Here is a 13,621-nt window from a genome sequence, read left to right as displayed (position 1 = left end):
AAAGGACATCATTATAAATAACTCACACACAAGGCAGCCTCACAGCAAAACTACATGGCTCTGTGAATAACTCACCTATCCACTCCAGTGACCTGGAGTCAGGAAGGCGTGAGTTCAAATCCAGCCTCACTTAATAGCTTTATGATTCTGAATAAGTCATTTGCCTCAGCTTTCTCATGCGTAAAAATGGGGATAATAGTAGTACCTATCTCCTAAGATGGTTGGAAGAATAAAATTGAGGTGATATTTGTAAACACCACTTTACAAACCTTAGAGCACTATATAAATGCTAGCTATTTTATTATTAACATTATTATTACTTGGGAAATATTTTAATATTCTACCATTAAGCTAGCACATATCAGTGAAGTTGGAGGGAATTTATATTAGAGAAGAAAGTCTAGAAGCAATCACAAACAAAACAGTGCAAAAAAATAACACTATGAAAACTGTATATACTTGAAAATAAAAGCAAGAGATTTGAAGTTGCATGTATAACTCCTCTCGTTCTACAGTATATACATAAGGGCTCATTTTGGCAATATCTGTAAAATTCCAAATTTTTTTTAAATGTAAAAAAAATCACAAGGGAAAGTTTTTTTAGGAATTTTATAGTACATGCCAATAAGAAAAACATCTCCAAATATTTTGGTATCTCTAACATCCCAAAGAGACACCATAAAGAAACAGCATAACAGAATGGCTGGTTTGCCAGACCTGGTGTCAGGAAGACTTCCCCAAACCCTACCTCCACTCACTGTGTGACCAAAAGGCAAGCCCCTCCATCTCAATGAAAGAGCCTCAGTTTGCTTCTCTGTAAAATGGGGATAATAACCTGTACCATCCACCTCACAGGCTTGTTCTGAAGCTCAAATATGACACTCTTGTAAAGACCTGAGAGTACCGCACCAGATATTTGCTGCTGCTGTTCTGGGGGTGGGGGAAGTCCAAGTCTGTGATTTTTATCAGCATGAGTAATGCTTGGGCCAAATCTCCCCACCTCTCCAAATCAGTAACTAATTGTTAACTTATCGTCTTAAAGAGTCACCTCAGACACTGGGAAGGGGAGTGATTTTCCCATGATTATACTATTATGTGTCAGAACCATAACTTGAAGTGAAAAAGACCTGGGTTGACCTTAACCCTGACCTTAAATCCAAGGCAGATTTTCTTCTTATGATACTACACTGTTTCTTGTCTGACTATTATACTACTACACTATATTAATGTTATTCATTCAAAATGGTTCCTAAAAATGTTATAAATTTGGACCAGATCTTGGTCTCTAGAACAAGTGTTTCCAAATAGCTACACTGTTCAGCCTAAGACATCACATCCCATCCTCTACAATGTACACAAATCACAGATTCAGAGTTGGAAGGGACCTTGGGCATATCTATTTTTTAACAGATTACTCAATTTATCTAGATGCCCGTGTATCACACACTCTACTAGGTGCAATGAGGCCCAAAGGGTTTAGCTTATTGTCCCAAATCATAGAGATAGTAAGTAGAGAAGCCAGAATTCAAACCCAGGACTACTGACTCCAAGTCCTGAATTGTTTATCAGGCTGATTCTCATATTGCTTATTTATTAAGGTCTACGGAGACAAAAGCTAAGGCACAGCTGGAACCTGACCCAAAAATATCAGAGGGTGTTGCCTAAAAACCTTCTCTCAAAACCATAAAAGCAAGAATTTTCTAAGTGAAGAAGTTTTTAACAGAAATCAAATAGCAGAGCTGGAGGTAGAAGGGATACAAAAACCGCAAGCAATTAATGTAGCAGCGACCACAAGAGTAGTGGATTCTCTCATCTCTTCTCTCTTTCTCTCTTCTCCTCTTCCTTATTCCCATCTGTCTCTCTTTCCCCTTCCATCTCTGTCTGCATTCATTCATATGTGTTTCTGTGTCTCTCTCACCTCCCTCCACCCCTCCCTGCCTCCATCCATCTGTGTCTGACTGTTTCTCTCCCCCTGCGTGTGCGTGTGCGTTCATCTTTTATGCTCTTCCTGATGGTGGGGAGGGAACCCACTTGGCAACAACCTTACTGTAACTCAGATCTCCCAAACTCAAATGACTCATCAGCCTCCATCTCCCCAGTCTCCATCTCCCTAGTAGCAGGCTGCAAACATAGGTCACCAATTTGAGTTCAAAGTTTATTTTCCTGAAAGTCACCAATTTGAGTTCAAAGTTTATTTTCCTGAAAAAGCCTTTATTTGTTGCTGTGCCAAAGTTGCTTTAATCTTCTTTATCAAATGATATGTTCTGGGGATCTGTACCTCAGTTGGTCAGAACATGTCACAGAGGTCAAGGTCATGGAGTTGAACTTCACACAGACCAGCTGTGTGCACAGTCACATACTGTAACCCCAACCTAAGCCCGCTCTTTCTTCAGTTTACTGAACCACCATAAGAAGGACCAGACAAGAAAGTGTAAATAACCCAATAAAAACCAAACCCACCCCAAAAAATCAAAGGAAAAGCCTTACTTCCAATGGATCAGGCATCTTAAAAGACCAGTAAGTTTCATGGCTTGAAAAACTAAAGTGATTTACAACACATTACACTCAAAGGTATTCATCATTTAACTTTAAAACATCACAACTTCTTACCACCAACAGGTTAAAATCTAAAACACATTTTAATTAATTTAATCTAAAAAACATTTTGAACGTAAGTCCTACATTAAATAAGGAAGAGACTGAATCTGATATTTTCAATACAAAGGAATCTGCTAAGGCATAAAGCACACATGTAAAATGTGACCCCAAAATCATGGGATCTGATACAGAAGTTTTCTCACCTCAGCAGCAAAAGAAAGCAATTTCCTAAATTCTACTTCTAGCATTCAGACTAATCTAGTTTTATAGTGACCTTAGGGATAGAAATTTCACAAGCTCCCTTGAAAATGATGTAATTTTCCCACATCTATTTGGTTTTCTCAATGCTTCCCACTATGACCATCTCTTGACAATGAGGCAGATTAAAGCTTATTAGAGGAAGGATATTTAAGATGCTCAACAGTAATGTTCAAAATGTCAGCTATCCAAAGTAAAAGGAAAAAGTGATGTCATCAATCACCAAAGAGAAAACTAGATTCTCTCTTTGGCAGATCTCCCCCTTCAGCTTCCTTCCCCAGGCCCCATAAAAAAAAAAATTTAGCTCTGTGCTCAAACACCTTCATCTATTAAAGGCCATGGATGACAAAACTGTCAGATCAGACTCTGACATCTAGAAATGGATTCTTTGTCTACCCTTTGCCCCTGCTAAAAAACAAAATAAAAGACAAAAAAAAAAAATCCCTACTCTTCAGATAATGAAATAAAGGACTAGTTCCAAAAAATATCACAGAGGTGTTTTACTATTAATCATTTTTTAGGGTTCTAATTCATTATCTATGATTTCCTTTCCACTCCTGTAATAACTACGAACATGAGGATAACAAAGCAAGAAAGTCTTCAAAATGGACAACAGATGAGGAGAACTTACCATCTGGTGGCATCAACACCTTGTTGTTCTGAGTACACCATCCCACTGGATGAAGATCAGCCGTCATCACATCACACCAGAAATCGGCCTTTCGATCCTCTCCGTAGCCACAGTAACGCAGCAACAGGAGCTGTCCACATGTGGTTATAATGGTAGCCACCCAATATGTGTCCGGATTGTTCTTGTTAGCTACTTCTAACTTCATCCCAGGCTGGAAGCTGCTCTGAAGGCTGATTTCAACCTTACAGGATCAGAAACACATTGCAATGATTATAACATGCAACGCAGGGAGAGGTGATTTACATAGCTAATATGAATCGATAATGATGCAAAGACCAACCCAACTGTGCCCTGATGAAACAAATTAGGAATGAACTATTGTTGAAAATAATGCACAAAATATTATTATTCTAAAACGGCAGCAGACAGATGTCTTTAAACCCAACAAACTACCAACATGTTTGCCAACTCAAAAAACCATACCAATGGAACATATTAATGCCCCATTAATGATGTATCAAAAGACACCAGCATCCAAGAAATGCATGAATGCCTATATGGAAACCACTATGTTTGTTCTATGGAGAATGCACAGAAGAAGAAATGTTCTCTGCCCTCACAAAGCTCACAATTCAACAGAATATAAACATTCATGGCCTGAAAGATAGTGCCAGGACGTTTCTAACTGGGCCACTGGCTGATGTAATTTTCTCAACTACAGCAATTAATCAAAACTATCTAAGTACAGAGAGGGTTGTGATTTGTGTCGGTGAACAGCAGCACAGCAGCAAAGAAATCATGACTCACTGAAGTATATAAGTATAACTGATTATACCACAGACTGGTGGCCCAGTGGAAAAATTATGAGTCTGTAGCTGTGTGACCCTGGGCAAGTCCTTTAACCTCTGCCTCAGTTTCCTTTTCTGTAAAATGGGAATGATAGTAGCCCCTACCTCTTTCTGGGTTATTGTGGGGATCAAATTAAATATTTGTAAGATACATGCGTGGCACATGGTAGGTATGAAATAAATGCTTGGTTCCTTCCTTCTATGTGTAGGTATTAAACCTTTTCTAAGAAAAGCAGTTCTGAGACTTGGCTGTTCTAGCACTATCAGACTGTGCCTAATTCTTAAGGCTCTAAGGTTTCATGAGCGGCTAGTCATTCTTAAGCATTAAAGATCCATCCCCTAAAGGTAAAAGAATCCTTCACCTTAGAGAAGAAATAAAAAGAGCTTGAATAAAGGTGATTTTGCATCTACCTTCACAGTGGAACATCCTACTTCCAAAGAGCTGTCAAGCCTGGTGATAGAGCACAAGCACTAAAGGAGGGCAAGTATAAGACTGTATCCTAAATTCAGTATATGAGGCTTAGATCAATTTTTGCCCTGAACACTTGGGAAAGTCACCACAGAATAAACGTGCTCTTCAGACAAATTCCTATTTCCTACAAAACAATGTTTATTATAGTTAAAAGCACATATCCTGAAGTTTAACCTCCTCTCTAATGCTGTTAAATACAATTTCCTTATTTTAGTAATAATCCAATTAAGAAGAGGATTGTGCTTTCTTTGGAAGCTTGTCCAGTGGTGAATATGTCATCTGTCCTCTGTGGAGAAGCAATATTAATGATAAGAGCTGTTTTCTTAGGCTCAGATTCAATAAATTTTATGTAAATTTATAGTGACTTACAACTAAGTACTTCTTACCACACAACAATCTCCTGCTTTGACTGCTCCGCCTCAGCCACCATGCTTAAAGTTAAAAACTACTAGGATCCTAAGTTGGAAAGTATTAACAAATATATTCAGACTAAAAGGAAACACCCCAATGGAACAGACACAAATTTATAACAATAGAAAAGAGAACAGGAAAACGGGAACCCAGGAAAAGTAAAGATTTCCATTTCAAAGTCATCACATGACTTCTCTTACAGAGTCAAGAAAAAGTGACTCCAGGACCCCAAACCACCCAACAACCTTCCCCACTAGTTGGAAGACCCAGTAAACCCTGTTCTTTAAAATGAACTATACAAAACTCTTTAAATCCAATCTACAGGCTTTGTTTCAAAGCACTCCCAACAAATTAGTAGTCAAAGAATGTGAAGAGTTCAAAGGAACTGCAGACTATCAACAACCATATCTTCAAAGGCTTCACATTAGTATTAAGACAAATATAAACCAAAAGCATTCTGAGGTTTTGCCTCATAGCCTAACAAACTAGCAAAGGATGACAAAAGGCAAAAAACAGAAAATGTTCTGGGAGCTTCAGAGAGACATGCATGCTAATCCATTGTTAGTACAGCAGTGGATTTGTCTATCCAACAGCTTTGGAAAACAATTTGGAATTCTGCAAGAAAAGTAACTAAACTGTCCATACCCTTTGACCCAACTATCCCAATACTGGTTATACCTCCAAAGAAGACAGTAGTAAGAAAACAAAAAAAGACTCCATATACATGAATTATAGTCAGAGTAGAATTTTTTGTAGGAGCCAATAACTGGAAGTCAAGTAGGTGCCCAACAACTAGACCATGGCAGAATAAATTGTGGTAAATTAATTCAACGCAATAATATTGCACCATAATCAGTCAATAAGTACACATTTATTAAGCACCTATTATGTGCCTGGCACTGTGCTAAGCATGAGATACAAAAAGACAAAAGATAGTCCCTGCCCTCAAGAAACTTACAATTCAAGAATTCTAATAAGAAAATGGAGAAGCATGGGAGGATTTATATGTTGATGCAACCACATGAGCAGAAGTCAGAGAACAATATATAAAATAACAACAGAAATCAAAAGAAGGTAAAAAACAATGATGAGATTCTCCCATTGTACTAATCAATATTGATCCTAGCACTGGTCCCAGGAAACAGATAATGAAACCCACCTCCTCCTTTCGGGAGGGAGGACCCCACACCTGCATAATTTTGCCTAATGCTTATTCTTGGTACAAGGGCTATCCATTTGCAGAAGGGGTATTCAGAAATAATTGTGATGTAAAAAAAAAAAGGCATTGATAAAACCTTTTTTAAGGAAGACTATCACCACCTCTTACTTGTCCCAAAGTTCTATATATTCACATAAGAGAATACTTTTATATACATATACATATATACATATGAGGGTAGAAAATAAAACTGAACAGATATCTATGTGGTTGTTTTAAAATACCATTCCTGGAACTTGAAGACTTTCTGTTTGTCCATATTAATGGCACCTGCCTCGGGCTGTGTGCCCCTAGAGAGCAGAGACAACATCTGTCTAATCTGTTTTGCACAAGACCCAGCACACCACCATCTGCAGTCGGTCAGCATACCCTGAGTAAGTGCCCACCATCGCGAGACTATGCTATGATGTCTGAGAAGAAAAACAGTAAGCGAGTTTAGAGTCTAGGCGGGTGTGTTTAAATCAATATTGCTTGATGGCAATGAAGATGATATTAATTTTAAGGACAAGAGAATTCTCTAATATAGACCCTTTGTAGGTAAAACCAGATCCCTCACTTTCCTTGTCAGCTCTACTTCTTGAAACAAACAAAAAACAGTTGAGTTTCCTTCCATACTTTACTTTTCAAGGTGTCGTTGTTTGCTGGTCATTTGTTTAGCATCTATTTTTAAGCTCACCCTTAACCATCTAAATGAAAAACAAGAAAAAAAGAAAAAAAATGGTTTTACATACATGTTTGAAGGATGTATGAGGAGCAGCAACTGCTCCTGTTTCTTCCAAATATTCACCCCAATTAAAGTCAGGATCTTCCATGCTTGACCCTTCATCTGTTCAAAAACAAAACGAGACAAAAATTAAGCCAAAATAAAGCCCCCTGAAAAACACAAAAATACTAATCCCATGGTGAAATAAGTAAAGGCAAGAGAAATTCAGTCAGACCAGAAAAATCTTTAATGCAAGAAAAACTGATGCACTGGCTTAAAGGGATTTTGTTAGATTCCACACGTGGCTTTGGTTTGCTGGTTATCAAGACGACTGCTGGGGAAATGAAGCCACGAAGAAATTCCACTTGGAGGTCCTATTAGAGTCAAGGTTTTAATAAGCTTTCTAAGAACAAAACAAGTTGTTCTACAGTATTTCACTGACATCTTTACTGAGCTTCAGCGCACCGGTTTAAGTTATTGAATGTAGCTACAACAGACTTCAAAGGGATGACCAGGGGAACCAAGGAAGCAATACAAAGTCTTTCTCCACACTGGAGCACTCTGACGTTTTAATTCATTCCTCTTACTTTATGTATTCACTGAATTTACTATGTGCTCAGCACTATATTGGGTTCTTGGAAGAGTAATGCAAACAGAATCAGCTCTCTTAAGGTCATTAAAAATCTTCATTTTATGGACAAGGAAACTGCAACAGAGGTTACAGTCACTGCTCAATGAATATTTACTGAAGGCCTATGAGAGGTGAACAATTAATTTACCAAATGAAGATTAATTATACTGGTGAACTGGCGGCAGGACCAGCACCAGACCTGGAGATTCCAGTATCTCTATTCCACTGTTCTTCGAGCCACACAATGATGCCATTCTCGCTAGAAAAGAGTCCCAACAAAAGATCCAACTGTCTAATGAGAGGGAGCTAATTACCCAACAACATGAAACAGGAAACACAAACAAATACACAAAATGGTACTGAGCCTGACACCATCTATCATAACCTTTCATCCCTGACAGAATTTTGATCTGATGTCACCACTCTGTTAACAGCAAACTTAGCAGCTAATAAAATTCATTGAGAAATTACCTATGACATACCTAGAATTCTTTCATTTCCAGGAATTTTACTCAATTTATTATAGGTTGCAGCTATTCTGTATCCACTTACATGTGTGCGTTGTCTCCCTGCTGGCATGTAAATTCCTTGAGTAAAGACTGGCTGAGGATTTTGGGGGGCTGAGGCAAGGGGGCAGAGTTGTTGGTGGCTTTTGTGAAAATTTCGTATCCCCAATACCTAAGCAGAATGCCTAGCACAAAGCAGGGGCTTAAATGTGATTAAACACCCACAACAACTTAATCCTCTTCTTGCAACAAACATAAAATGTTTTACAAAATCATCTTCATGTTCATCCAGTTTGATAAACTCAATGAATACAATTGTTTTCATGGGACAGATGGGTGCAGCAGGAAGTGAGAACATAAGCCTCACTGTACCTACCAATTTGATAAAATATCCAAATGTGTATCAAAGGGAGTAGACAAAAGGTGACCAAAATCACAGGCAACAGGCTTAAAGGGGTAAAACAGAACAGAAAATCACTGATTCTTTAGGACCTGGGTTCGGATTCCACTATCTGAAGATACAAAGATAAATCACTCAATTTCCTGGGGCCTCACAATGAGCTCATCTGTAAAACGAGAGGCCCATCCCTTCTAGCTCTGGGATTCTAACTAACATGCTTCCCTCTCTTGGCCCTCCTGATCTGCAAAATAAAGGGGTTGGCCTAGATGAGTCCTGAAGAGGGTCTGCTTCAGTCCTGGATCCAACATCCTATGACCCTTTCCAAAGGCCTCTGAAAATTCTCTATAAAATTTTTTCCCCAATTTTCTGCTTTCCTTCTGATCTTGGTGGCATTTGTTTTATCTACACCAAAGCTTTTTAACTCAGCGTAAAGAAAGTATCCATTTTATACCTAACTTTGCTCTCTATCTCATTTATTCATAAATTGTTCACCTAAGTCTGATATAACATGTTCCACGTTCTTCCAGTTTCCTCAATAGTTCCCTTTATACCTAGGTCAATATATCCATTTTTGACTTTATCTTGGTAAATGGTGTAAGATATTGGTCTATGCCCAGTTTCTGCCATACTCCTTTCCAGTTTTCCCAACAATTTTTACCAAGTAATGAATTCTTATCCAAAATTTTAAGTCTTTACGCTTGTCAAACACAAGGTTATGACATTTATTTGCTACCATAAAATGTATGTCCACTCTGTTCTATTGTTCTAACATTAGGTCTTAATCTATTGACCAGGTATTATAATAAATGACCAAATGACTACATGCAAATTTGGTCTTCCTCACATTTTAAAATTTGTGTTCAATATACTACTTCCTGATGAGACCTGGAGATTCCACAAAGATAAATCACTGAGAAATTCCAAATAAAGCAGACAAAATATTTCCGATGGAAGACCACATAAACTCAGAGCAAGCTTTTGTAGCTCATCTATAAACTTCTTAACCTCAAACATTTTTTCAAGGACATTCTGACAGTCCCTTTCCTGTACACAAAATAATAAGCATTTAGTAAGTGCCTACTACATGCACTGGGCTAAGGAACTACTCCACAAAACTTCCCTATTAATGTAATGAAAATTCATCAGAAGTCACATTAAGAAAAGCCCATAGCTCCCTAGTTCTAACGAAAAACAGGGGCCTTCATCAATAGTAATCCCTGCAAAGTCTCTTGATATGGAAGACAGAGAGCTATTTGCATAACCAGATTGTTAGAGTATTAATATAAAAAATAAATCCACTCTCACCTTTCCAAAAGAACCGGGGATACACGCTTTCACAAGGGGAAAGAAAAGTTTGGATAGATTTTATCGTCAAATAAAAATACTTTTAGGATCACAAGATCATAGATCTAAGGCCAGAAAGGACCTCAGAGGAGTCCAAACTCCTCCCCATTACACACATGAGAAATGAGGCAGACAGAAATTAAATGACTCGCCCAGTCACACAGCTACTAAGTGCCTCGGGTGGCATTTGAAATCAAGCCTCTTGAACCCCAAGACCAGTGCCCGATCTTTTACACCACACTGCCTCTTATCAAGCTTAACTTAAAAACTACAATATATTCCTGAGTGAAGAAATAGGAACTAATTGGATGGGTAAAAGGCATGAAAAAGAAAGGACATGTTCATGTCTATGCTACTTTATATACATACATATATATATTATATTAACTAATATTATTTTATTCAATTGTATGTCAGCCTTACAAAGAAAGAACTGTAAACAGTGAGAAAGAAATGGTGATCAGTTCCTGATCTTTGGAAAGCTTTCAGAGCAGCATCAAATAAAATGCTAAGCATGAGCCTGGGGATAAAAAAAGGCACCTGAAATCAGGTAAGGAAAACAGCTCTCTCACCTGGAGAGTTTCTGCATGATGTCACTGCTTTTATTTTTTTTCTACCTCTTTTTGAAAACTTATGGAGTGCTAGTGGGTAATGTTTTAGTACAGTACAAAAAAGATTTAGCCACCTCATGGGAGGAGATAACCCTTGAACATATCTACACATCAGATAAACCCAAGGCTTTGAGGAAAGAACTGAGACTTCTTTTTCTGATGAGCATGTTGGCCAGGGCTCTCCAAATGGGTACAATTATATGCAACGGTCCTTAAGGCACCTGTCACAATTTTAGGAAACTGGCTGAGATTCCTGGGAAAATCCTAATAAAGACCACTTTTGTAAATTATAAAATTAAATTAGGGCAGACTGGGGAAGAAAGAACACTGGTGAGTCTTACTTGAATCATTTCACAAAACAGGCAGTGAATCAATTCAGTACCATATTAAACTGAATCCCAAAATGAGTAAGGGGTTCAATTAAAAGATGCAAATTTTCCCATAAGTCTTGATTTCTTCCTTCCCAAACAGAAAAATCCAAGGAATGCAATGGTTGATATATTCCCATCACTGAAGAAGAAAAAAAAACTAGACAGGCCCCCTATTCATCCTGACACTCCCCTGGTCTGAATTTACATCAACATTTTATCTACAGACTTCATCAGGAAATTACATTTATTGTGTCTGTAAAAATAATGTCAAGGAATCCATTTATCACTGTGTCAGAATATTGTTTTGCTTGCTTTTATCACATAGAAATTGAAGGAGCTGAGAATTTCCAGAAATTGTGTTTTCGTATATTTCCTTCTTTGTGCTTCTTGTGATAATGCTGTCAATTCTGTCTGCTGGAGAGGTCTTCAGTTCCTGGGCTAGCTCATCTATTTGTGCTCATTCCAGGCACGTCGCCTGTGTTCACAGGATGAGGAGTAATTTTATGTTGTGCCTATTTCATTTACAGGACTTGGGTGTCAGTTATTGATCCGCGCTATTATTTGAGCTTTCTTAAGGAAAAGAGACCAGGACAGGAGAGGGAAAGAGATTGTTAATGAGACTCCAAGTCCATTGTTTTAATCTGAAGTTCTGCTTCAGAAAAAAAAAAAAATCACCACTGTCAAGAATCATAGCAGTTTCCTGACCAGCAACAGGCAGAGAGATACACACAAGGGAGAAAGATACTAGAACAGAGCAGATTAGCTTTTCCCTTCCTTCGTCCCAAGCTTTTGTCTAAAAAGGACTAGGTTCTCTTCAGGATTGAAGGAAACAAATCCTGCGATGAGAAAGAAGAGCCAACTGTGCCCTATGTCACAACAGACACTGTGGTCTGCACTCTTGAGTTACAAAGAAAAAGTAGCAAAGGTTTGGGGTCATTTAAACCTGGCTAGATGTTTGCTTAAAAGAGCCGTACCTGGATGCACAGTGAGGGTTTGACCACCAGATAGGCTCTGTATAGAGCAGACATTTTACAGCATTCACCATATCAGAGACTCCCAGTTAATACCTAGCAAGCTTTCTAAAGCTGACTTCAGAATTGAAAGGGGTTTGTTTTTATTAACACATGTCAAACTTTAATACTTATTGTATTCATGTATTTGAATATACCTGTCATCAACGGGTGAAACCACGTTGGGATTCACCCATTTCCTTTGTGTGTCCAAGGTGGCATCTCATTCTGCCTGTCTAATAAAGTGACTGGTCTTGCTCCTACTCCCAGCGCCTTATTATAACACCATTTCTACTTTCACAAAGCTTCTTTTTTGTTGGGAGATCCACTAAGGGCTTCCCTGCTGCACTGTGAAGGCAAAATCACAGGGAATCCTCATAAGAAAGAATCAAGGATCCCCAACCTTAGAAAATTAGATACAGCATGAACTGTGAGGACGTGGTGGCACAATGGATACACCACTGGACGTGGAGCTCAGGAAGACCTGCATTTGCCCCTTACTTTTTCATGTGATCCCCTAGGCAAGTCGCTTAACCACTCAGCCTCAGTTTCTTTCTCTGTAAAATGGGAATGGTAATATCCCTTTCCTCCCATGGTTTTTTTGAGGATGAAATAACATGTAAAGCACTTTACAAACCATAAAAGCTATATCATATATCATATCTTATTGTATCCATGCTTTCAGCAATCCAACAAGAATAACCAGAAGAGGAAAAAACTGCCTACAGAACCATGGCATACCTGGATCCATAAACCATGTCAGAACAGACTTTCCTCGAGCAGGCCAATCTCAGGTAGAAGAGGTGTAATATTTCTAACATGCTAGGATCATTAATGAATACAAGAAAGCACTTGAGCAGAAGGAAACAGTTAAGATTTCATAGAAGTCAAAAGCCAGTTGGTTTCTAAAGGCTTTAGCTGGTGGAAAGGGGCCCAGCAGCAACAGAAGGCAGATGGCTGGGGGGTGATATGCTAAGCAAGATATGGTCAAAGCCAGAAGCTTTAAGAATTGAAAACCCCCATGTTCAACAAGCACTGGAAAAAAAGAAAAGAAAAACTGAAAAGTATCCTGAAAAGAAAAACATACCTATTCAGGTCAATCTGTCAAGCTCTTATTCAATGCCCACTTCATGGCATGGCACTGAAGAGAAAAGCTAAAATGGAAAGTACCTGCCTTTAAGGACCCCTCACTCACTGGGGGATAATAATAATGATGCTACTTATAATAACTAACATTTAGAGAATTTCTACTATGTGCTTGCTAGGCACTGTGCTAAGTAAGCACTTTACACTTATCATCTCATTTGATCCTCACAACAATTAATCGGTCATTTTTTTATGTCTTATCCAACTTTTTGTGACCCCATTTGGAGTTTTCTCAGGAAAGATACAGGTTTGCGAAACTTCCCCAGCTCCTTTTCCTGATGAGGAAACTGAGGCAAACTGGGTAAAATGACTTGCCCAGGGTCACACAGCTAGTTACTATCTGAGACCAGATTTGCGTTCACAAAGATGAATCTTCTTACCTCTAGGCCTAGCTTACCTCTATCCACTGTGCCACCTAGCTGCCCCACAACAACCAACAAGCTAAGATACTATGATTATTCA

General features: G+C 38.5%; 1 protein-coding gene across 3 annotated transcripts in view; it reads right to left on the bottom strand.

Moving 5' to 3' along the window:
* Positions 1 to 13,621, bottom strand: part of SFMBT2 (Scm like with four mbt domains 2) — a 295,043-nt gene that overhangs the window by 227,447 nt on the left and 53,975 nt on the right. For all 3 annotated transcript variants that reach the window (XM_072653415.1, XM_072653416.1, XM_072653418.1), the window contains exons 3-4: positions 7,169 to 7,263; positions 3,488 to 3,728 (exon numbers count right to left, since the gene is read on the bottom strand). In XM_072653415.1, coding sequence (XP_072509516.1) covers positions 3,488 to 3,728; positions 7,169 to 7,263 — 336 coding nt within the window. The remainder of the gene's footprint in view (positions 1 to 3,487; positions 3,729 to 7,168; positions 7,264 to 13,621) is intronic.

The sequence above is a fragment of the Notamacropus eugenii genome, chromosome 3 (assembly GCF_028372415.1).
Source record: "Notamacropus eugenii isolate mMacEug1 chromosome 3, mMacEug1.pri_v2, whole genome shotgun sequence".
Lineage (NCBI taxonomy): Eukaryota > Metazoa > Chordata > Mammalia > Diprotodontia > Macropodidae > Notamacropus > Notamacropus eugenii.
This window is presented reverse-complemented; position numbering and strand designations above follow the sequence as displayed.